The sequence below is a fragment of the Lampris incognitus genome, chromosome 11 (genome assembly GCF_029633865.1).
Source record: "Lampris incognitus isolate fLamInc1 chromosome 11, fLamInc1.hap2, whole genome shotgun sequence".
NCBI lineage: Eukaryota > Metazoa > Chordata > Actinopteri > Lampriformes > Lampridae > Lampris > Lampris incognitus.
The window spans coordinates 57,455,194-57,480,892 of NC_079221.1; the positions used below are offsets into that span (position 1 = coordinate 57,455,194).

The 25,699-nt window shown below is 44.9% G+C and overlaps 1 protein-coding gene across 1 annotated transcript in view; it reads right to left on the bottom strand.

The window, feature by feature from the left end:
- LOC130120436 (titin-like) overlaps positions 1-25,699 on the bottom strand; it is a 236,549-nt gene that overhangs the window by 177,608 nt on the left and 33,242 nt on the right. Inside the window, 35 exon segments of the mRNA XM_056288972.1 lie at positions 10-291; positions 376-654; positions 743-1,030; positions 1,142-1,420; positions 1,510-1,791; positions 1,886-2,164; positions 2,763-3,044; positions 3,653-3,856; positions 4,137-4,424; positions 4,552-4,830; positions 5,102-5,193; positions 6,007-6,149; positions 6,151-6,203; positions 6,378-6,656; positions 6,738-7,019; positions 7,106-7,384; positions 7,526-7,813; positions 7,912-8,190; positions 8,277-8,558; positions 8,659-8,937; positions 9,032-9,313; positions 9,576-10,142; positions 10,545-10,823; positions 11,467-15,213; positions 15,626-15,676; positions 16,065-16,568; positions 16,862-17,389; positions 18,574-18,762; positions 20,325-20,450; positions 20,789-21,073; positions 21,410-21,641; positions 22,879-23,047; positions 23,324-23,465; positions 23,562-23,822; positions 24,144-24,404. Of these exon segments, the coding sequence (XP_056144947.1) occupies positions 10-291; positions 376-654; positions 743-1,030; positions 1,142-1,420; positions 1,510-1,791; positions 1,886-2,164; positions 2,763-3,044; positions 3,653-3,856; positions 4,137-4,424; positions 4,552-4,830; positions 5,102-5,193; positions 6,007-6,149; positions 6,151-6,203; positions 6,378-6,656; positions 6,738-7,019; positions 7,106-7,384; positions 7,526-7,813; positions 7,912-8,190; positions 8,277-8,558; positions 8,659-8,937; positions 9,032-9,313; positions 9,576-10,142; positions 10,545-10,823; positions 11,467-15,213; positions 15,626-15,676; positions 16,065-16,568; positions 16,862-17,389; positions 18,574-18,762; positions 20,325-20,450; positions 20,789-21,073; positions 21,410-21,641; positions 22,879-23,047; positions 23,324-23,465; positions 23,562-23,822; positions 24,144-24,404 (12,621 nt within the window).

Sequence of the window (25,699 nt, forward strand, 5' to 3'; positions counted from 1 at the left end):
CAGCGTTACCTAGAATAGAAACTTGTGCTTCACATTTGTCACTTCCGAGTCCGTTGTCTACTTCACAAGAGTATCTACCAGCTGCCTCCATCCTGTCGCTGTTAAGGATCTCCAGGATGCATGAGGTGTCTGTGGTTATCACGTTGTACTGGTAAGAAGCCCATATGAACTGACCGTCCTTCAGCCAAGTTACGTTTACCCTGGGGGTTCCAGCAAACGTGACCTCAAGCCTCAGAGGCTTGCCCTTTTCAGAGGAAATATCCCTCAACTTCTTCACAAAACGGACAGGTTCTGAAGAAAGTATAGCTGTGATTAGTTACTCACGTTCACCGTGGAAATAGAGAGTTCCTGATGTCATTTGTAATGCTAACCAACCTTTCACAAACAGGTTAACTGGGCAGCTCTCCTTCCCTGCATCATTTATAACCTGGCATGTGTACTCTCCAGCGTAGGACTTGTCAACTCTGCGAAGCACCAGAGTAGCGACATTGTCCTTCAGGGCGATCGCACAGCCTCTTCCATGCAGCATTTCTTTTGCTCCCCTGAACCATTTCACCTTCAGTGGGGCGCTGCCTTTAATCCTGGCTGAGAAAGTTACGTCTTTGCCGGGCAATGTTTCCTTCATCTCAGGTGTTTCGATGAATGACGGAGTTTCTGGGTTCAAAAAAGAAGTGTTGTATGATGAATACGGATGTGCTGTTATTGCATGTTGGCACTGCTTGTGTTTTTTACGTAGGCTGACCTGTGACTGTCACCGAAGCGCTTGTCTCGCTGGCTCCTGCAGCGTTAACTGCTTTGCACATGTATTTTCCAGAGTCAGACAACTTGACAGTTGGGACTCTCATTTTGCAAGTGTTACCACTGAAGCTCAGGTCATAGTCTGGCCCACTCTTGATCTCCTGGCCTTTATGGAACCAGGAGGTGGTGAATGGAGCAGTGCCAGCAACCTTACACTCCATCTCACCAGGTTTACCCACAACAAGATGGGTGTCCATCAGCTTCCTTATGAAAGTTGGTGGAATCATTTTATCTGTTGTAAAAGACAATTATTAATGTTGTGTTGCTGAACTAATAGCCAGTGATTGCAGTTTCAGTTGGCGATGAGTACATCCAAAAAGACGTGTTTTCTTTGGGTACCGACCTGAGACAGAGAGTTTAATCTTGCAGGATGCTGTGCCAACATCATTTTTCACTTCTAACTTGTATTCTCCTGCATCGGCTTTGTCAGCCGATCTTATCTTCAGGGTGGCCACCTTCTTTGAGAACAACATCTGGTACTTGGCACCAGCAGAAAGCTTTTTGCCGTCCTTGAACCAGTGGATTATCAGTTCTGGTGAGCCAGACACTGTGACTTCCACCGCTGCATTCTCTTCCGACTTCACATTTAAGTGCTCAGGGCTATCCACAATAGCAGCGGGCTCTATAAGTTTGGGAAGAAAGTGTTTAGCTAGCTGAATCCTACAATATGTACTGATATCATAACTAATCTCAATCTGGAGTGCTACAGACCTAGAACAGTGACTTGGGAGACACACTCAACAACCCCAGAGTCATTTCTGAGTTGGCAAGTGTATTTGCCAGCAGTAGCGGAGTCGCACTTAGGAACTATTAAAGTGACCACGTTATTCTCAAAGGTGATTTTCCTGTTGTCACCATCTCTGAGGATGTGATCCTTATCCTGAATCCAGGACACAGTCAAGGGCTCGGAGCCTTTGACTGTAGCAGTCAGTGTCAGGTCCTGACCTGCTGTCACAGACTGGTCACTCAGTTTCTTGACGAACGCTGGTGGTTCTGAGTGGTGAAGGAAAGGCAGTGATGAACAGAGGTGACTGAATGGGGACTGGTATTGTTTTAAACATCTCCAGTGATGATTTGCTGTACTGACCTTTTAGGCTAACCGTAGCACGGCAGGTCTCACTTCCCACATTGTTTGAGACCATGCACTCGTAAAGACCAGCATCAGCTGTCTCCAGCTTCATGATGTGAAGTGTTGTACAGCTGGCCTCAGTGACAATCTTATACTTCCTGTTCTCCTTTAAGGGCCTTTTGGCTTTGTACCAGTTAACCTGGAAAGGTGGCGTACCATATATCTCGCAGCACAGGCTGACATCTTTTCCTCTACTGGCCTCCACTGGGTCTGGCTTTTTAACAAAGGATGGGGACTCTAGAAAATATAATCCAGAAACATTAACAAAGATAATGTTTAATGGTGAGCAAGTTGTTTCTTCTCAAGCAACGGGAAGGGGGCGGACGGGCATTTCATGGAAACAGAGAAATGCTGACAGTCACATGCTCATGTTTTCTCCATGCAGGGAGGACCCACACTGTAAACCAAACAGTCTTCAACAGTATCCACAAACTGAATGAGGACAGGAGTCATTCTGTGGTGTTCGTGCTGCACCAGGACTGTTGGTCACGTCATAACAAGATCACAGAGATGAACAAGACCAGGGGTCAGTTTCAAGTCAAAGGTCACGTCATGGACATTAGAGAGAAATGTATCTTTTTAAAGACCTTTCGATTATGCTTTCATACACACAAGGAAATGCATCACTTCTAAATAAAACTGTGGGCAGAGAACAGTTGGTCACGTTGAATTCCATGCTTGGGTTATTTTAGACAGGAATCCCCAAAACTACTATGACTGGACAGCAACGCAAGACCCAAAATCAAAATGGCGACCAGAGCAATTTTCATTCCTTTACGGTCATGCTACACAGTACAATATCACACAATGTGAAGTCTGAAGGCGAGGTGTCCACCTTGAACCGTGAGAACGGTGCTGCAGCTTTCAATGCCAGCATCATTTTGAATCTCACAGGTGTAGACTCCATTATCCTCAAACTGTGTGGTTCGCAGTTGAAGATATGCCATGGAGTTGACAAGCATTGTTTTATAGTTGCTTCCATCTGTTATCTTTTGGTCATTTTTAAACCAGCACACTCTCAGGGAATGTGCGCTGGTGACCTTGCACTCAAAGCGGTGTCCCTCACACTGTTTCACAAAGGTAGCAGGAGGCAGTTTCAGGACAAACCGAGGAGGCTCTGCAAAATCAAAAAAGACGAGTTACTACGGAAAATCTGACAAAAATAGAAAGTATGGATGACACAAACAGATGACGGGATGCTAGCTGAAAAAAAATAACCGCTGAAGACAACAAAGATGATCCTGGAAAAAAGAAACGGTAGACTGGGCAGGCAGAGATGAAGGCAGATGAGTCATGAAATGGAGAAAAAATATATAGTTTGGCTGTGGTGTGGACAAAAAAAGAGAATAGCCCAACCTTTCACCAACAATTTACTCCATTCTGCAGAGACTGGCATCGAGCCATCAGTTTTGCACTCCATTGTAACTGAGGGACAGCGCAAGACTGAGATGGTGTGGACATGTGTGGAGGAGAGATGCTGGGTATACTGGGAGAAGGATGCTGAATATGGAGCTGCCAGGGGAGAGGAGAAGAGGAAGGCCAAAGAGGAGGTTTATGGATGTGGTGAGGGAGGTCATGCAGGTGGCTGGTGTGACAGGGAAGATGCAGAGGACAGGAAGAGATGGAGACGGATGATCTGCTGTGGCGCCCCCTAACGGGAGCAGCCAAAAGTAGTAGCAGTAGCAGTAGCAGTAGTAGTATAGCAGTAGTAGTAGTTTCCAGAGCCTGGGGCTTTGGCAAAGAGGAGCTCCAGTGAACTAGAGGTGTTGTCTTTGATGACGGAACAGTCAAGGCTGGATAAAACCTCCTTTTAGTCCTTAAACCAATTCATGGTCAAAGGCAGGGTGCCAGTAAAAAGGACATAAAACTGGACTTAGGTCTCAGACAAAACATTGATGGACTCTGGCTATTCAAGAATACACGGGGCTTCTAGTTGGCAGAAAAAAACTGTATAAAAGTGTACTTTTATAAATTCATGTTACAATTTGACTTAGCAGACGCTTTTATCCAAAGCGACATACATGTGAGAGTTAATACAACACAAGTAAGGATCTAGTCAGGTGGCGACAACACACGTGCCAAAAAACTAAGTTCAAGCCCGATAGCACATAGGTGTCAACAGGCAGTGTAAACTCATGATGATCACAAAACTTAAGTTTAATTTTGCACCAGAGCAAGAAAATACTGAGGCCGTGAAATGTGTTCTAACCTTTCACCAACATGGTACCGGAGCACTGGCCAGCACCAGCCTTGTTTGTAGCTATGCAGGTGTAGGTGCCACTATCTTTACTGTCAAGACGAGAGATCTCCAGGAAAGCCACGTTCTCAAAGAATGTACATTTGTGTTTGTCATCACTCTGGATCTCTTTCTCATCTTTGTACCACTGAACAGTGATGGGTAAAGAGCCTGACACAAGACACTCCAGATGGGCAAACAGTCCTCTGATGCCCTCCATCTGTTTCAGTTTTCTTGTGAAGGATGGAGGAACTATTTGATCTGGCGTTGGTAGAGATAAAGATAGTGTGAACTTTCTTTAGAATGAAAAGATCACCTCTAACACAGAAACGTCTAAATTAAAATAATGACAATATACACATTTGACCTTTCCATGTGATGAACTGACCTAGAACAGTGAGTGTGGCCTGGCAGGTACCGTGTCCTGCATCATTTGAAACCTCAAATATGTATTCACCACCATCACTTTTCTCTGTTTTAACAATCTTCAGACTGGAGCTGCTGTCTGTACTCTGTACTTTATATCTCTGGCCTGAGGTCAGCTCCTTGCCCCCCTTCAGCCACCTGGCCTTCAGGGGTCTGGTGCCTGAGAACCGGGCCTCTAGTGTGGCTGGATCCCCCTGAGTCACACTGATAGACTTGGCCTCCTCTGTCACCTTAGCTGGCTCTGAGATAAAAAAAAATTTTTAAAAAAAGATTCACATCTGCACAAGCGACTACTTAGTGTCGAGGCCATCGACACAGTTTCATGCTCGACACTTTAACAGTAGCTACTGCTAGATGGAAAAATTCTGTCAAGTCAGTTTTATTTGTGTAGCCCAACATCACAAATTACAAACGTGCCTCAGGGGGCTTTACAGCAACACAACATCCTGTCCTTAGACCCTCACATCAGATAAGGAACAACTCCCAGCAAATGCTACATAAGTCTTACAAACTCGTAACTGTGAGCACAGCAACACACCTTTGACTTCTGACGCCTGACTGATATATTTCCCACTGTGTGTCATCTGTACATTTTTCGGTAACACTTTAGTATGGGGAACGTAGTCACCATTAATTAGGTGCTTATTAGCATGCAAATTAGCAACATATTGGCTCTTAATTGGTCATTATTACGTACTCATTAATGCCTTATTCTGCATGGCCTTATTATACAACCAGTAAGCCATGAACTATGAGTTTTCCCTCTATAACCTCAGAATTATTGCTTATTAGTAGCACCATCTCAATATGCTTTGCTTAGTATGGCCTTTATAAGGTGGTAGTACCACAAGAAGAGTTATTCTCCCTTACTAACACTTAATGAATGTGCTCTGTTCTTACATAACAACACACAAAACTACAAGTGTTCATAGTGTTAAATTACTCTAAATTACGTTTTTGTTACTTAGAATATGTTCCCCATACTAAAGTGACATCTTGATCATTACTAATTCACTAGTAATTAAGTTTTTGTTACTTAGAATATGTTCCCCATACTAAAGTGACATCTTGATCATTACTAATTCACTAGTAATTAAGTTTTTGTTACTTAGAATATGTTCCCCATACTAAAGTGACATCTTGACCATTACTAATTCACTAGTAATTAAGTTTTTGTTACTTAGAATATGTTCCCCATACTAAAGTGACATCTTGACCATTACTAATTCACTAGTAATTAAGTTTTTGTTACTTAGAATATGTTCCCCATACTAAAGTGACATCTTGACCATTACTAATTCACTAGGAATTAAGTTTTTGTTACTTAGAATATGTTCCCCATACTAAAGTGACATCTTGACCATTACTAATTCACTAGTAATTAAGTGTTTTTATGTTCCCCATACTAAAGTGTTACCCATTTTTCAAATTCAACATGGCAGCTTTGGTTTCATAGGACATCTTAATGTGCTCGTCCTCAGTGAGTTCATGATCATCCTCGATCCAGGAACTAGTCATGGACAGTGATCCAGACAACATGCACTTCATAGAGAGCTAAGAGCGAGCCTACAAGGTACAACACATCCTCTAGCCTCTCAACAAACCATGGTGGCTCTAATGAGAGAAGACCATATCACACTACCATTTCTAGTTGGTCAGAGGTCGTTATGGCTAAGATCCATATTCCTCTGGCTCTCTGAAAGGGGAGACTTGGAGGACGTGTATTTCTCTTCCTGTGAAAAAGAAATTGATGCTTTCAATCATAATAAGCTGCAATTTTAAACTGACCTTTCAGCGACATGTGGAAACTGCAAGTTGTTTCTCCCACACAATTTGCTACAGTGCATTGGTATGTTCCAGCATCTCCAGCCTCGCACTTGGAGATGTGAAGAGTGACAGTGCTGTTGTGAACACTGATCTTATGCCTTCTGTCATTTCTGATCTGCTTGTCATTGTGGTAGCAGCTTATTTCAAAAGGATCAGAGCCTGAAACTGTTCCTTCTACTATAACGTCTGATCCCTTCACAAGCTCTCCTGAGTCAAAAGGCCTCACAAATGCCGGAGGCTCTATAAGAACGAGACAACAGTGTTATCTGAAGGCAGTAAAGACTGGTGGGTAAAAGCTGTGATGCTTAATACTGAACCAACCTTTGACTAACACGGTGCTGCTGCAGCGGTCACTACCGGCCTCGCTGGATGCCTCACAGACATAAGTTCCACTGTCCTCAACACGGCAGTCTGCTATGTCCAGAGAGGCAACCGAGTCGGTGAATGACATCGTTTGTCTGTGGTCTGAACTGATTTCAATGCCATCTTTAAACCACTGGATGCTAATCACAGGGCTGCCCAGCACTTTGCAGGACAACTTCAGATACTGCCCCATTTTCACCATTTGCGAGGGCTCGAGCTTCATTGAAAATGTCGGTGGTTCTGTAAGTTAGAAGTAATAATTAGGACAAAAAACAAGCAGCACATTGAGGTTGGGTTCTCGGTATTGGAAACAAAGTAAAGGGCACCTTTGACGAAGAGGACCGCAGTGCAGTCCACCTTCCCAGCATCATTCGACACTTGGCATGTGTACTTAGCAGAGTCAAAAGGTTTCACTGAGTGAAGCTCCAAGGAGCTCGAAGAGGAATCTTTCTTTATGAAATATGTGCCTCCAGTGGAAATCTCCTTTTCCTCTCTGAACCACTTGACAGCCAGAGGAGCCGTTCCAGTGAAGGCTGATTTGAAGGAAACAGTGCTTCCTGGTGTGGCATCTTGGGACTCAGGCTTTATTATGAAGACCGGTGGTTCTAAAGTCATTATGGAAGAAAAGCAGCATCGATATGTTTAAATAAATGTTAATTGTTCATTAACCACAACAGCTTGTAATGTCTTGCCTAGTTCTGGGAATATTTCTACTTGTAACTAAAGAGAAATTCAATTCTTCTGACCGTGCACACACAAAGTGCCGCTGGTCTCTTCATGTCCAGCACTATTAGTGGCCCGACATGTGAAAAGTCCCCCATCACTCTGGCCCAGACTCATGACCATCAGGGAGGCTGTGTTCTCCATGAAGTCTAGCTTATATTTCCCATCACTGTGGATCTCCTTATCTTCTCTGAACCAAGACACAGCCATGGGCTGGGATCCAGACACTCTGCACTGCATGGTAATGTTGTCACCAATGTTCCCAACAGTTTTCTTTAGAGTTCTTGTGAAAGATGGCTGAACTGGTCGATCTGTTTATCAAAATATCATCATCACAAAGACATGCATTTTGCAAATCTTTCTGTTATCACCATATAGCAACAAACATAAAATCTCAACTAAAACTAACCCAAGACAGTAACTGAGCATGTGCACTGATCCTTCCCAACTTTGTTGGACACCTCCATTCTGTATTCTGAGGCGTCTCCTTTCTCTGCTGAAAGGATCTTTAAGCTGGCGGTATTGTCTTTCACAGTCATTTTATATTTTCGACCACTCGTCATCTCCTTTCCGTCTTTAAACCATTTCACTTTGAGCTCTGGGCTTCCAGTGACGGTACACTCCAAGGAAGCAGAATCCCTTGCAGTCACACTGATGGACTTTGTATTCTCTAGGACTCTAGCAGGTTCTAAAATTAAACAGAACCATTTATATTTTAAACATCTATGCCACCAAGAACAACATTTTTTACAGAAAATAGGAAAGTCTTCTAACCTTGAATTGTTAAAATAGCTTCACTTTTCTGATTTCCTGCTTCATTCTCTGCTAGGCAGGCATACTTGCCACCGTGTTTTAGCTCAGCATATGAGAATAAGAGTCGAGCAACATTGCTCTCAAACTCCATGGTGATGTTAGGATCATCATCTCTTAGTATCTCGGAGTCTTTTGTCCATTTAACAGTGATGGGAGCTGAGCCTTTTATGGTGCCCTGCAGCTTCACTGCATTTCCCAACACCGTTGTGGCGCTCTCAATCCTTTTTGAGAAAGATGGCGGCTCTGGAATCATAGCATTAATAGACATTTTCATAGCAACAATGACTACACCTACCACACTGACAGTTATTCGGTCATATCGGGGTGTCTCTTCATAACTAACCTTTCTGTTTAGCCACGGACTTTGAAGATACTGAGCCAACCTCGTTGGATATGACACACTGATATTCCCCAATGTCGGCACTTTCAAATGAGTGGATCTCCAGACACAACATGGATCCGTGGGACACTATGCCGTATTTTTTACCTGCAGATAGGCTCTTCTTATTCTTAAGCCAGACCACCTCGAACGGTGCAGAGCCTGCAAGCTCACATTCAAACCTGGCTATCGATCCTCTCAGTGCTTCAATGGAAAATAACTCCCTTCTAAAAGAGGGGGGGTCTAAGAGGGAGCATATGGTTTGATTAGCTTTTTAGTTCATCCAACTGAAATGTCACATTTTGATTCTGCTCGCATTCTACCTAACTCTACAGACCTTTTACAAGGACTTCAGTACTGCAGCTTTCACAGCCAGCCACATTCAGAACCTCACAGGTGTAGTTTCCACTGTCATCAAAGCTCACATCCTTTATCTCCAGAGTGACGAGCCCATCCTTCAGAGTGACGTTATGTCTGTCTCCAGCAGACAGCTCTCTGTCATTTAAGAACCAGGTGGTGTGGAGTTCGGGAGATCCTTTAACAGTGCACTGCAGCCGTGCAGTACTGCCTTGCTTCCAAACCACGGTGTGCTCCAGTCTCTTCACAAAGACTGGGGGCTCTGGTGGGAGTTTGATTGTTGCAAAGAGCCAATGTCATGCAAAGTCATTGATATTCAAATAACAACCCAGCATTGAGAAAGAGGTAAGATATTAAATCAAGAATGAAGATTTTAAAAGAAGCAGCAGAAACTGCTGTTTTTATACTAATTTCATCTGATATTTTTATCAACCCTCACGATGAAAATGTTAACGTTCAGTACTGGAGATTTGCAAAAGCGCAAATATTTTAGCATCTATGAAAATGAACTAAACCGGTCTTACCTTGCACCTTGACCGAAGTGGAGCATGTTGCACTTCCAGCCTCATTTGTCACTGAGCAAACATACTCTCCACAGTCTTTCAGAGTAGTCTTTAGGATATCAAGAGCAACCATTTTATCTTCAAAAGACAGTTTACAATCTGGGGATTGGTGGACCCTCCTACCACCTCGGGTCCAGACTACAGTTACTCCCGTGTCCTCGTCCACCTGACACTCCAGGTGAAGAGAGTTCCCAACAGCAGCCGACACTGGACCAAGGGGCTTCGTGAACCTGGGTTTGTCAATGACTCTCAGCTCTGTGCTGCACACAGCTAACCCAGCATTGTTAGACGCCTGACACAAATAAACCCCTTGGTCGGCTGGCCCAAGTTTGCTTATCTCAAGAGTGTAATTATTCTTTTCAGAGGAAGTGTGGTAGCGTGTTGGCAGATGGGGTAAGGCTTGGTTGTCTTTTAGCCAAACAATACTGAGCGGAGCAGATCCTGTTATCACACACTGTATCATGGCCTCCTTTCCAACATATACAGTCAGAGGCTCAGGTTTAGTTAAAAAGGCAGGAGGAAATAGTTCTATGAGGATTAAAAATAAGAAGAAGTAAGTTAGAAAGACTTTAAAACTTACTCATGTCCCTCTCAAAACCCGTCTCCAACCAAAAACTGAACAAAATATTACATTTAGAAGAAACTCTCACAGCAGTGATCAGACATTTTACAAATGAGCAATGTGAAAGGAGAAGTATTCTGCACTGCTGTCTTGCAGACAGCCGCCAGAGAACAACAGAGCATCATATTAACACTGCATTTGCCTCTTTTAAGTACTGTGTGTCATCTGCGAGTTCAACAAGAGGAAAACAGCAGACGCTGTGTGGAACATAGAAGGTCATCACATTTCTGACCTCAGCTCATTCCGTCCAACCCTCAGCTAACACACCGACCAGCGTAGTGGGAGAAGAAAACGTGCGTTGCTCTTACCGGTCACAGTGAGAGAGGCTGAGCAGCTGTCAGAGCCATGCCGGTTGGAGGCCTTACAGGTGTATTCACCACTGTCGTCCTTGGTCGGCCTCAACAACTCCATGCTGGAATTGTTGATGCGACTGATAATTCTGCATTTATCACTTTCTTTGATGGGGTTTCCATCCTTGAACCACTTGAAGTTCACATGTGGTGCATCCTCAATCTCACATTCAAATTTGGCAGTATTGCCAATGTTGATCTCAACGGGGACAATTTTGTGCCTGAAAACAGGCTTGACTGGAGAAAGAAAAAACAGAAAGACAAGGTTAATGAGCAATCCAGTGGTTACTACTTAGGTTTATTAACAAGTGAAATGAAACAGGATGGAAGGTGACAGACAGGAGTTATCCTGGTGGGACTGTGGAGGAGGAAGATGGTATTAGGTTTGGTTTTAAGACTTGAATGAACAGGGGAAGGAAGAGGAGGAGAAAAAGCATGCAAAAGAAGGTCTCAGCACTCAGTGAGATGTACCAGGAGTGAAGAACTATGGACTGTTTAAGATGTGAGGTGAAAGAAGACTTTTTGAAAGAACAGAGCAAGTAAAATGGAGGTCACGTGTCTGAAATCTTGTTGTTACACAATGGATGAACTTGGACGAGGTGAACATGTAGCTGTTCTCTGATGGGAACCTCATTTCTCCAAATAGTATTTCAGAACTTAAAGTAAATAAATAAATAAATAAACATCAGTTGTGGATTTTTAAACATTTTGGAAGAGTTCTAGAAAAAAATGCCACTTAAAGTATTAAAATGAATAGCCACCAAGACTTTCAATTCATGGAAAAAAGGGGGCTTTGAGGTTCTCAACAGAGGTGAAACTTTCCAAGTGGAATAAGTTAGTTGATAATGATATGATAGGATTGCCCAACCCTTCATCCAACCTCTTGAGACCACAGTGAGTCTTGATGTTGTAGTTGTCTTGCCGGCTTCATTCTCAACCTCACAGACATATTCTCCCTGATGCTTCTCCTTGATTACTTTGTTGATAATTAGTATGTATGTGTCGTGGTCTTTGGAACACTTGAACTCTTTGCCAGATTTCACCAATTGTCCATTAAAAAACCAGTTTACCTTTGCAACATACTTTATGGTTGTGCTAAATACAACCTCACTGTTTTCCTCTGTGCACATATCCTCCAGAGACTCCACGAGTACAGGATAATCTACAAGAGTGTCTGAGGATTCACTGATCATAATGGCCTCGGAGAGATACTCCTCTCTAGTTTCTCTGTGGATGGACATGTCCACATGTTCCTCCATAGGGACTTGGCCAAGGGGCACTATGGCAGTTGCAGCAGCAGCATCTGCATCCCTGCCCTGGTTCCTCAGAGACCTATTCTCTCGACTGCTAACCTGCCTGACTTCATGGATCTCAGACTGTCTGTGAAAAGTGGCACTCTGAAAAGACACATTGGTTTCAGTATTGATGGTAGCAGACAGGGAATTAGTGGGAGGAAAACCAACTGTACTCTCTGCTACGATGACAGTGTCCACCATGGATGACATCATTTCCCTGGAGCGGCCTGAGGTAACCTGCACCCTCTGAGGGTTGTCTAACTGCATAGTACCAGGCTGGTCTGAGGTGAGAACGTGAGCCTCCTGGTAAACTATGGAGTGGAGGGCTGCCTGAAGTTCAGTTCTGAGATCAGCAGTCTGTGGGTATTCACCTTCAAAAGCCAGTGTGATTTCCATGGGGGCACCTGTTGTCGTGATAAGGTAAGTAAACATGGTCCGTTTGGGCTCTTTCTGAACCTTGACTCCCTGTATCTCTACAGCCTCCAAGCTCCCTACAACATCAGCCAGTAACAGTGGCTGTTCACGGGCCACAGCAGACTGAAGAGCGTCCTTCAGCTGACGTCTGATATTCAGACTGGAGGGGTTGGGGATCTTAATAACAAAAGTCATCTCCTTAGGAAGAGGTGTACTGTCTTTAGACTCTGATGCCATGAGAGACACTTTAGGCTGTTTGTTGACACTAACGTTTGTGGACTCAGATTTGGTGATTTCCTGAGAGAGCTCACCAGTCAACACTCGTTTCTCATCCATTACTATTGACTGTCTGACTGACTGACCTTCCTGGATCTGAACAGCAAAGTCCTGTTCTGCTGCCTCCAGAGGCACACTGCTCACTGTAGAGATCTCCTTCTCCTCAATCTGGACTGGCACCATGGGCACTTTAGGTTCTATGACTGTCTGACAGCTGAATCTATCCATGGCACTCAGATTGTCAGTATGACCCTCCTGCAAGACCTGGCTGTCCTCTACACTGGAAACATGCATCACATTCCAACGCTCCTCCTTCTGCACTAAAGCTTGCTGCTGTTTGACGTAGCTGCTGAAAGGAGTCTCCTTTGAGAGCTGTGTGGGCTGAGAGAACACCCGTAGAATGTTCTGAGGTCTAGGTTCTGTTCTAAACTGTGGCTGAACTCCTTTCACCGACACATCAAGCTCACTGTGATTATCTGCTGTGAGCTTCCTTCTCTCCTCCGTGGTGGCTGCATGTCTCCTTGCCTTTTCTTGCTTCTGTGCTGCCACCTGCTGGCCAGGTTTGGTAGTGTTAAGTATGTCCTCCTTGGGTAAAGCTGCCGCAAGATGGATTGACTGAAGATATAGTGCTGGTGGTGCCTCTTTCTTTGGCTGAATGGACATAGAGTCAGTCTTCGCTGAGAACTCTGAAGTTGCCTCACAAACCACAGTTCTCTGATTATCGTGGGTGACTGAATATAAATTAGTGGGACTCTTGCTAACTTCTGCCTGCTCTGGTGAAGACTTTTCACAAGAGAATCTCCCCTCAGCCTGTAAAACATCCTGATCAGTGATAACCTGTAGATTTAGCTGTCTCTCTCCCTCTAGCTGCGTATGTGGATGCACAGCAGACTCTATAGACATTATCTGTCCCAAGTGTTCTGACTGGAGTGGATAGGTTTCATCTATGCTCGTGGCTGATATATAGACTGTGTCTTTTGATGGTATCACACTCCTCTGCATTGGTTGTTGTATTTCAAACTTCTGTTCTTTCGATAAAATCACTCCACTCCCACTGACAGGCGCTATGACTGGTTTGGGCTGTTCTTTCTCAATCAGGGATTTGGTGGCTGAGTCTAAAACCGGCAGAGGCTCAGTATGTCTCTCTGTTATGGGTAACTGCCCTGTAGACTGAGCTGAATATAAAATTTTTACCCCCTCTGTGACCCTGAAACTCTTTTCTTCCTCCGGCCTCTGGGTGAGAGCTGATGTTTCCTTCAGAATGGGGAGGGGAAACTCTTCTTGGTGACTGCTGACGATGTGCCTGGGTTCAGCAGAAGTCCTGACCTGTTCTTTCTTTCTGTCAGTCAGGGCCTCTGCTCTCACAGTGGTGAGAGGGAGGATTTCCTCAGCTATGGCCAACATGAGCTTGGATGGCTGCTCTTTAGCAAACTCGAGTTCTAGTACCTCAGGACTCTGGATCTGGTCAGAGTGCTGTTCAATGATCTTCTGGCTCTCCTGGACAGAAGATGTAAAAGCTGCCATGTGAAGCTGTTTGACAGGAATGGCTGAAACCTGAGATGGATGGGTAAGAGCCACTGACACCCTCTCCTCTACCTCATGAGACTGCAGCACTGCAGCCTGGCGGGTGACCTGCTCTCTATGAAAAGTGGCAGCTGAAATATCTAACTTTCTAAAGGGGCCCACCTGCTCCCTAGAAATGATCTGGCTGTCCTTTGTGCCAATTGTGTAAATCATCTGATCTGATCCAGATCCATCTTGTCCTGGGAGGATGGCCTGGTACAAGTGGGACTCTGTACCCTGTTCATTCATAGAGACTTTATATCCTTTCTTTTGAATTACTGTGTGTCGTTCCTGTTGGCGAGGTAAAGAGACAGACTCCTTGATCACCACCAGTTCAGCGGTACAGGAAGCCTCACCAAACTGGTTAGAAGCCTTACATGTGTAGAGGCCACCATCCTCCTGTTTGAGGCTTTTGATGTTGATAAAGCCAGATCCATCTGGGTTGTCCACTATAATGACAAAACCACCAGGCTTGATCTGGTGGCTCCCTTTGAGCCACTGAACCTCAGGAGGAGGGTCTCCTGTCACAATGTACCTAAAGAACATCTGACCTCCCTCAATAGACTCAGCTGACTCTATTGTTTTAGTGAATTCTGGTGGGTTGCCAGGTAGTTCAAACTTTCTCTCAAGCTTTTTTTCCTCTCTCTTTGGATCCTTCACCTGAACATGTAGGTAAGACGTGCAGCTTGACTGGCCAAACCTATTGCTGGCAGTGCAGGAGTACTCTCCCTCAAACTCTTTCTGAACTTTGTGAATGACCAGGCTGTACTCATCTTTCTCGTGAATGAATCTATAAATGGATGAACCTGTTATACTACATCCATTGTGGAACCACTGAACAGTGGGCTTAGGGAAGCCAGACACTGTCACAGTAAATCTAGCTGTTTCCCCAGCAGTCACAGCTGCTGGGGAAAGTTGGCTGAGGAAAACTGGCTTTTCTTTCTTCTTTACTACAGTGCTAGAGTATTGTTTGGGTTCTGGCTTGAGTTCAAGTGTTTTGGTTTTGTGTGGTAACTGGAGACCAGTGCTGTAAAATGCCTCGGTTTCTTCTTCCACCACGATTGTTGAGCTAGAGAAAGCTGAGTAGAATAATGACATTCTAAGAGGTAACATACATTGAACAACAATATCATACGCTGCATGGAAAGCAAATTAATCAAAATGGAAAGCTATGGCATTTATATCTGAGCTCTATTTGACTAAAATGCTGATTAAATATAGGGTTATGTCGACATTTTCTCTTCTACGTAAAGTGCCAACCAAAACCCGATACAGATGTTTTATCACTGGAACCTGAACACAATCAAAAATACATTCACAAAGTAAAATATATTCCCTTATCAAAAATAGGTACAATTCCGAGAATGTATAATGAAATCTTCAACTTGAACCATAGTTCAAAATTATTATCAAGATGTAGCAACAGTGTGTTCACAAAACTTAAAGACATGGGTATCATACTGCAGCCAGACTGATGAGATGATTATTTACCTTTCACTTCCTCCTGTACTTGAGGTGAAGGTTCCTCCTCCTTTGCCGTAGCTGTAAATATAAGAGACATTCTAAATTAACAACACTGACCCTTAACTGTACATATGGTCCATATGGAGCAAGACTGTTAGAATCAGTGACACGTCGTGCATCCATATTGTCAATTTCTTTTTACTGACATTCTTGCATGCTTCAGTTTGGTCACTCAGTGAACAAAGTGCTCAGCAATATGAGTGTCCCTGTTTTTCTGTCTTATCAAAGTTTTGGTCAGTGACCTGCCCTTAACATAAAGGTTAAACCTTCTGAGAGGTTGTGTGGCAGTATGAAGTGTCTTTGCTGGCTGTGGCTCTTAATAGTGTAGGTAGAAGCAGTGTGAAATGTGGATTTTGTCGAGCGGAAGGCCAAGCTAATGGAAGGACCAAAGCATGCAGATGCCAACCTTTCATGTCTGTGCTGCTCTCAGCATCCCCAGCTGAGCTGAGATTTTTGCAAGTGTAAGTGCCCCCTTGGCTGGACCCCACTTTCTTAACATTTAGACAGCACAGGGGGCCATTGTGTTTTAGAGAATAAGACACATAATCCTCTACATTCAACAAGTTGTGCAGCCAAATAACTAAAGGAGTGGGGACCCCTTTCATAACGCAATATAGGGAGACGTTGTCTCTGTGTTTAAGCAGTAGGTCAGGGGGCAGCTTGATCAAGAAGTCAGAGTGGCTGGAGAGGCCTTGACCTCTCTCTTCATGAGGCACGCCATCAGGGAAATACAGGTGGCTGATCAGACTGTAAGGCCTTTGAGAAGATGAAGGCGATGATCCCAGTTTCTCTAGCACCTCCTGTTTGTCTTGGTCAGGAGAATCCCTACAGGTCTCCCTGTCTGCCTGTGAGACTTTATGCACAGAATCGGTAGGGATGGGGGTTTCTGCTTTGACATGTGCTTCTTTAGCTGGGTAAGAATAAAGTTAGGGAAAGTGATTAGGGATCAAAGAGCATAAGATTACTATTGTAAGCTTTTCACACTACAGGAGTTAGTAGGATGGAAGGATGAGGTTAGCAGGGCAACGCTGGAAACTGGATACATTTGGAAACACCAGAGATTTGTTAATCCATTACCATCTACCAGGTTACAGTCTAAGAGGAGATATTAAAGCACGAAGGTAGATAGAGAGCAGGAGAAGCAGATGGAGAGGTTGGATGAACCACATGGAGAGACAGACTGAAAAAACAAAGCGTAACCACCTTCAACTGTCAGCTGAGCCCAGGTACTGTTGTTGCCATGTTTGTTGGAGGCAGTGCAGCAATACACGCCCTGGTCTTCCAGACCAACTGCGTGGATCATCAGGGACAACAGCCCTCCCCTCTGAGTGCTCCTCACCCTGTCTGTGTCCACCAGACTCTGGCCGTTATGGTCCCACACCACCCCAGTGAAGGGCTGCCCATCAAACGAACAGCTGAACTCCGCCATCTCACCACTCCTCACCTGGACATCACTCATCTCCATCAGCAATTTGGGGCTTGCCATGATATTGATATCACTGCTGCTCTCACATGTCCTCTTCACTGAGCTCACACTCTGCAGCTGAACCTCAGCCGTCTTCCAAGTTGACAGAGAGGAGCTCTCAAACACTGTCTCATTAAACTCAACACTGTGGGCTGTTGAACCCACTGAGAGGGAGTGGAAGACCTCTGACTGAACCTCTGTTCTCTGACTTATCATTGTCTCAGCCCCAGTGCTTGACACACTAGCTAAGGCTCGTGTATTTTCATCTGGGCAATAAGAAAGAGTAGAAGAATTAGGTCAACAATTCAGTGGTGACTGACTTCTCCAGGTTACTTGTGTTACAGGTTGTTTCCTAGAGTGCGGTTGGGTGGAGTGATGGAAGGCGGGATCAGTCAGGATCAGTGAGGGAATGGACAGTGGCTGGTTTCTCTTGTCAATCATGCAAGCTTGACCGGAGCCAAAAAACACCTAATGGAGTATTTCCTTGCTTGAACCTGGAAAATTGGATTTCCCAGGTTCATTTCTGTATCTCAATGTATCATTCCCAAGAAGCAATGGTGTCCTTATAGTTAAATGGCTTCTTATTTTGGAAGAGAAGATAGACCATCATGCAACACATAAGAAGTTACCCATTAGGTTATCAGCTGTGCCTATAGTGAGGGTGACAGAAAGACTACATCCAGCGGTATTGGCTGCTTTCTGGATGTGTTGTCCCGCATGCTGAAGGAAAGCAACAGTGCTTTTCATCTCATTAAAATGAGAGACAAGCGTTATATGTGGGCAACACAGATTAACGTATATCAGTCGCACTGAATAGTGTCTTGTGAAGAACTGAGTGAAAATGGGTTTTCATTCCAGCCCAACACATCATTTTACCAATTAGTCCTCTCCTGTCTGGCTGAAGGTGTTTAAATGTTAGTCAGGTTAGCTGATGTGAAGTTGGACTGGATGAAAACCCACACATAGTCACACACACAACACATGTGTGTGTGAAACCAACTTATCTGAAAACCAAACCATGCCAAAACCAAGTTATCTCTGGCTTTGGCATGTTGGACACAAAAGGATGAAACCTAGCCCCCCCCCCCCCCCCCCCATGAACTGTACAGGCTTGTATTTGCTCAGTGAAATATGATTTAAGGTCCACAGAAACTTTTTCTCTGGAAAAAGTGGATAGGCTAGCTGAGATTTTGATGCAGTGTAGCCCCTGGGTGCTGAAGTGCTGTTCGTGGGAAACAGTTTGACAGTTGCTAACGTACTTGTCTGAAAAGTATTTGTTTTTAGGAGTGCACTGTGTTGCATGTAACATTTCAGTGTGACTACTGAATCACATGCAGTGCATACCAGTGTACCAGTGATAACAGATAATGATGATGATGATGATGATGATGATGTATTTCAGTGGTATATCAATGGCACACTATGTGTGGTGCTCTTTGACAGAACTCACCGTCAACAGTCAGTGTTGCAGCACATGAGACCATTCCTGCTGAGTTTCTGACAACACAAGAGTATTCCCCTTCCTGATTGGGGTGAACATGGGAAATGTCCAGCTGGCAAGTCCCACCATGATGAGACATCCTGTAGATGTCTGACTGTCTGATCTCTCTGTCAGTACAGAACCAAGAAACCTGCACATCTGAAAACACATTTTCATCTTAAATCATTCTGCAATGTAACGGTAAAACTCAGCTGGAAACCAAAAGCTTGGTTGACTAATGTCCATGACTTTTATCAGTTAACTGAGAAATGTGACATCCTTGTTGGGATGGTTTCAACTTTACTGATAATCTTCGTTTCATGAGTATCTTCAGAACTCTTTAAAGATATCATGGATATCATATCATATCATGTGATTTAATGTCTGATGCATGCTCAAATAATCCAGGTAAGGACATCACATAAAGTTGGATCAGTTCATGTGGACACAACGTTTACTGAGAGAAATTTTTCATCATCATCTAAGGGACTGCTTCAGTCTCACCTGACTGCCGGTATCCCACCCTTATAAACAATACAGTGGCATAACCACCCAAACCAACGATCGGTTTTGCAGGCCCTGGTTAAGTGTGGTTATTCTAACTGGTGTTTGTCAAAGCCAGCAAGACGTCCAAACAGTGCACCAGCTGATCGAAGAGAGGAGAAGGACAACAGCTGCATAAGTGTAAACCAGTGGTGATTCTGTATATGTGGTGGGAGTGTTGGAAAAGTTGAGATGTGTATTTTCCAAACACCTCATCTCAGTTGCTTTCAAACCCCAAAACACGCTGCGCCAGAGTTGGTCCACCCCAAGGATCAGGTCCCCCGGCACAAACAGAGCAATATAGTGTAGCTGTTATGTGCCAGGAGGATTGTCGTGACTTGTACATCGGGGAAACCAAACAGACGCTGGCCAAGAGGATGACACAACACAGGACAGCTAACATGTCAGACCAGGACTCCACAGTCTACACCATCTACAGACCAGGACTCCACAGTCTGCAACATCTACAGACCAGGACTCCACAGTCTGCAATGTCTACAGACCAGGACTCCACAGTCTGCAATGTCTACAGACTAGGACTCCACAGTCTACACCATCTACAGACCAGGACTCAACAGTCTGCAACATCTACAGACCAGGACTCCACAGTCTACACCATCTACAGGCCAGGCAGGACTCCACAGTCTACACCATCTACAGGCCAGGACTCCACAGTCTACACCATCTACAGGCCGGTAGCCACTCTTTCAGGGATGAGGATGTGACCATCCTTGATAGGGAGGAACGCTGGTTTGAACAGGGAGTCAAAGAGGCCATCTATGTGAAGAGGGACCGACCATCCCTGAACCGGGGGTGGGGGGTGGGGGGCTAAGAGTACATCTGTCACCATCTTACAATGCTGTGATTGCAACTATTCCCCAACCCTCTGTGAATAGTACACAATGCCACTGTAAGTCTAGTTAATGGTCACGGCAATTTGCATAGGAAACTGGTGGTTATCTTTGGTCATTATGCCACTGTATTGTTTTGTAAGGGTGGGGGTACCTGCAGTCACTGTATTGTTTATAAGGGTGGGGGTACCTGCAGTCAGGGGAGACTGAAGAGGTCACTCAGATGAGTGATGAAATGTTTCTCTCAATAAACGTTGTGTCCACATGAACTGATTCACCTTTCTGTGACTTGTGATTTAACATCATTAACTAATGAGTGCCATTTACCTTCCCCAGACACAGTGCACTGGAACTTGGCAGGGTGTCCTTTTGTGACCCGAAGGTCACAAAGAGGAGTGACAATCACGGGAGCAGATAGAGGAGTCCCAGCCTCAGGAGAAATGACCTCAGGAACTGAAAGAAAGAAAAGAGAACAGGTTGGTTTTATGGTGAATAATTCACCACCTATCCACATATCCTGGTAAAATAACACTAAAGAACAGAAACATCCTTTCAAAAGCAGCCACAAAAAAAAAACCTACCTGGGAAGATGAAGTGAAATGCACACTTTCTACCCAAAGATTTGATACGGCTTTAGATAGTTTCCCATATGCTCAAGGACATAATAATAACTCTGTTAATGTAAGATAACTATTCGTAGGAAGATGTGTTATGTCAATGAATGAACAGAGATAATGGCCAAATAGATGTCCCCTGTCTTGATGACATGGTGCGATCTATTTCTAACATACCTTCCACAGTCAGAGCTGCAGAGCTTGTTGCCTCTCCGAAGTCACTCTTGGCCTGACAGTTGTAGACAGCGGCGTCCTCTGGGAAGACCTCCATCAGAAGCAGTGTGTGCTCATTTCCCTCATGGAGGAACTTACACTTGAAGCTGGCAGACAGAGCCTGGGAGTTCTTGTACCAGAAGACCTGGGGATGGGGAACGCCAGTCACCTCCACTGTGAAGCGAGCTGGTTTACCCGCTTCCACCGACTGGGGCTCCATGTGGCGAACTATCTGAGGAGGCTCTGGGACTGCAGAGAGAGGGGAAGGGATAGCGTTAGGTGTCTTGTACACAGAAAGGAGGATTAATAGACTACAATCACTTTGCATCTAATCTGTTCTCATGGTTTCTGGTTAGCTCAACGTACATAGTATGTAAACTGACAAGCGGATGTTTCGGAAGAAAGACGACAAGCTAACACTGGCTACTAACATAAACAGCTAGAGGACAAAAATCAAACACAGATTCAAAGCTAAGATGACAATATCAAAATTGGATCATGATAAGTCAAAGATGAAGTCTTGGCCAGAGCGGCACACATGCTGAGAGAATCCCGAAGAATGCAGCTTTGTGAACCAGCTCTTACTTCTAACATGAAGGTTCACGGTGCTTCTGTTCTTCCCAGCGATGAAGGTGTATTCCCCTGCATCACTCCTGTAGGCCTCAGAGATTGTCAGACGGTGGACTTTCCTGATGGCCACATAGCGGAATCTCTCCTCAACTGACAACTGGATCTCAACTCCATTCCTCAGCCAGCGGCCCTCAACCTCGTCCTCATTGACCTCAAACTCAAAGGTTGCTCTTTGTTTCTCCACAACCTGAAAGTGAGATGCATATTCTTTACTAACACATCACATTTTAGACTAACACCAATGTGATCAGATTAAGACAGAGATTAAGATGTACTTTGTTATTCCCCTTGGGGAAACTCATCCTCTGCATTGGACCGGAGCAGTTAAAAGGAAAAAAGTGACAGCTGACCAGTGGAGGTAGAAATGAAACCTCCTTTTGCTGTTGGATTGAGCTGTTCTGGAGAACAGTATCTGCTGAAGGTAAAATGTAAAAACAAGCACTGAGAACAACTTCTCATTCTGTGTGTGCCCTGCCGCACAACACAAACCAGTAACTGCAAGAACATAATGTAAATCAACCAGTTTAAAGCTTCCATTTTTCTTTCCTCCCCTTTTCACCCCAATTGTACCCGGCCAATTACCCCACTCTTCCGAGCCGTCCCGGTCTCTGCTCCACCCCCTCCGCTGATCCGGGGAGGGCTGCAGACTACCACATGCCTCCTCCCATACATGTGGAGTCACCAGCCGCTTCTTTTCACCTGACAGTGAGGAGTTTCACCAGGGGGACGTAGCGTGTGGGAGGATGCTGCTATTCCCCCCAGTACCCCCTCCCCCCCCGAAACAGGCGGCCCGGCCGACCAGAGGTGGCGCTAGTGCAGTGACCAGGAACCATACCAACATCTGGCTTTCCACCCGCAGACACGGCCAACTGTGTCCACAGGGACGCCCGACCAAGCCGGAGGTAAAACGGGGATTCGAACCAGCGAGCCCCGTGTTGGTAGGCAACGGAATAGACCGCCATGCTACCCGGACGCCCCCCAGTTTAACTCTTCCATGAGGAGTTTTGGATTTCTGTTGACTTTGCGCTGCCCTGTGGACACACGCGAAAGTGTTTCACAGAGGAACGATGTCCTTGTCTCGCAGCCGTCCGCTTCTCCTCTGGTGTCTCGTGTGCCAGTTTAGAAGGCAAGAGCGAGGGATGTGGCGGGGCTTCAGGGAAACTGCTGCTTGTAAGATATACAGTTATGAGCTGACGTATCTCTAACTGTGGCTGTGTATCCCGTCTGGGTGACGGAAACCATCTGGCCATATTTTGTGGGGAACGAGACCCAGAGACAGGCATTTTAAATCCTGATATAGAAATATCTTATCTTCACTATGATGGTTTTATTTGCTACTGTCGGTTCTCTAGAAAGTGAACGGTGAAAGACTCTGTGTAGCAGCTTCACACAGCAGAGTACATGCTTATAGTGTGTAAACGTACCGTGATGTCTTTATCAGCAGGCTCGGAGATTTTAACATCCCTCCCCTCGACTGTCAGAGAGCCCTTGGACATGCTGGCCCCGGCCACCACAGTGTATTCCCCGGCATCAGACTGACGCACCGAAGGCAGGACCAGACAGTGTGCAAACTTGTCCGAGGTCATTTTATATCTAAAAATGACAGGAAACAGAGCGAGTAATGACAAGGATCATCCGCTTTAACAAGTTTTTCTAAACTGGTCAGGAAGAGAGCAGCAACGCCACCGTTACTCCTTAGAGGGTAGTGATGCCAAGAAGCAGAACTAGTCTGGTGTTGGGAGCAGCACTACTATACAAGGGGACTGAATAACACAATTTTATGACAGCTGCAAGCTCATTTCAGTCGATGGTTGCTGGAGGGAAAGAACCCATACATACATATATGGGATTTCTAAACATGCCAGCTACCTGTCAGACATCTCCAGCTCCTGTCCATCCTTCATCCACATAACCTGGACGTTGGGCTCAGAAACCTCACATTCAAAGGTTGCCCTCTTCTTCTCAGTGATCTTCAGGTCTCTCAGGTGTTTGGTGAATTCTACTACACGAGCTGCGGGGCATCAAGCAAGGGAGGGAGATGAGCTTGTAAGGAAATGAAAACGTACCACAGATAAAATGTGGTTTAGTCAGAATTCAGTCGGCTCACCTTCAACAAAGAGCTTAGCTGTTGTAGCAGCAGAGCCAGCCATGAAGGTGTACTCAGCAGTGTCTCCAAAGTGAACATTCCTGAGGCTCAGGGTGTGAGCTAGCTGTTTACACCGGACCTGACACCGGTCAGTTGAGCGGATCTCCACACCATTCTTCAGCCATTTGTAGGTGATTCCCTCATAGTTGACATGAACTTCGAATGTTATTGTCTGTTTTTCTTGAGCATTCAGATCCTGCAGCATCGTCGTGATCAGAATAGCTGGAACATCACAATTAAACAAACCTTTCAGAATCAGTCACGAACATATACGTATGTCGCTGCAACGCAACCACTGAAAACCCTCAACACTGTCATTCTGTAATTAAATGACATTTATTTGCAGACGATCAAGCTATACACAGAGGCTATCAACCTCTTCATGCATTTTGACGTATTAAATGGTTTCCGGTTAAAAGTGGTCAAGAAATTATGTGTTATGTGTCATCCTTTAAGTCAAAGTCCTTTATTGCAGTTTTAATCTAAACTGCTGAGCACACATTTTTAAAATTCAGTTGTAGAGAAAAATGCATAAAAACTTACGGTTAACCGTGAGGGTTGCAGAGACTCTGTCGTTTCCACAGACAAAGGTGTATTCTGCAGAGTCCTCTGTGCTGGTGTTCATGATCTTCAGCTGGTGAAGTTTACCCTGGACCACGATCCTGAACTTCTCACTCATCTCAATCTCCACGCCGTTCTTCAGCCAGGTGGACGGGACATTGTAATGGGAAACCTCACATTCAAAAGCGGCCACGTGGGTCTCTGGGACCTCCAGACTCTTCAGGGGTTTGGTGACATGCAGAGCTGAAGAAAACAGATACACAGAAGATCAATTTGTCAGTCAATGAAGTAATCAATGAATCCGTCAAACTTTACTTACACAGCACATTTCATACATCTAAATGTAATGCAATGCACTTTATATCAAATCAACGTGCATATATAAAAAGAAAGTACCGGTAAAAGAAGAAAACTGTCAATAAACAAGTAAAACAAAAATAAAGAACTGTAAGAGAAATATACAAATTACAACCTTAAGACGGTGAAGCTGTTATGACAGAATAATTAAATAGAGTGATATTATTCAAAGGGAAATTGATGACATTAGAAAGACAGAACCCAAAATCAATAAACAGCAGATTGAGAGCTGATCAATAGAACAGATCAATCAAAGTAGAAGGGGTTTTCTTGGATGATCCGAGAGCAAGGCATTGTTAGTAGTCGAGCCTACTGCTAACAAACGCATGGACCAGTGTCTCCACACCAGGCAGAGAGAGGAAAGGCCTAACTTCTGATGTCTTCAGATGATAAAATAGCGTTTACATAACATGCGGTTGGAAGCTCAGGGCTGAATCGACGGGGAACAGATTCCTGGCCTGGCAGAGAACATGTCAAATGACAGACCAGTCTCTCTCTGTTCTTTATCAATAATGAATAAAACTTTTGTTTTCTCTTGGCTGAGTTGGAGGAAGTTTTGTGTCACCCATACAAACTGGTAAGAACATTTGTGAGGTTTCCCAGCAGGCTGAGAGTCTCAGGTGTAACAGCTCAATAAAGACGAGTGTCATCCACATAACAATGGAATTCTGTCTTATGCTTGTGGATAATGGCCCCTAGCAATAACATCCATCAATCCATCATTCAAACCGCTTATCTGCTCTCAGGGTCGCGGGGATGCTGGAGCCTATCCCAGCAGTCACTGGGCGGCAGGTAGGGAGACACCCTGGACAGCCCGCCAGGCCCGACACACACACACACACACACACACACACATTCATTCCTAGGGACAATTCAGTATGGTCGATTCACCTGACCTACATGTCTTTGAGTCACCTGACCTACATGTCATTGATTCACCTGGCCTACATGTCTTTGGACTGTGGGAGGAAACTGGAGCCCCCGGAGGAAACCCACGCAAACACGGGGAGAACACGCAAACTCCACACAGAGGACGACCCGGGATGACCCCCAAGGTTGGACTACCCCGGGGCTCAAACCCGGGACCTTCCTTCTGTGAGGCGACCGCACTAACCACTGGCCACCGTGCCGCCCTAGTAGTAACATATAAAGACAAAATTGAAGCAGCGCAAAAATGGACC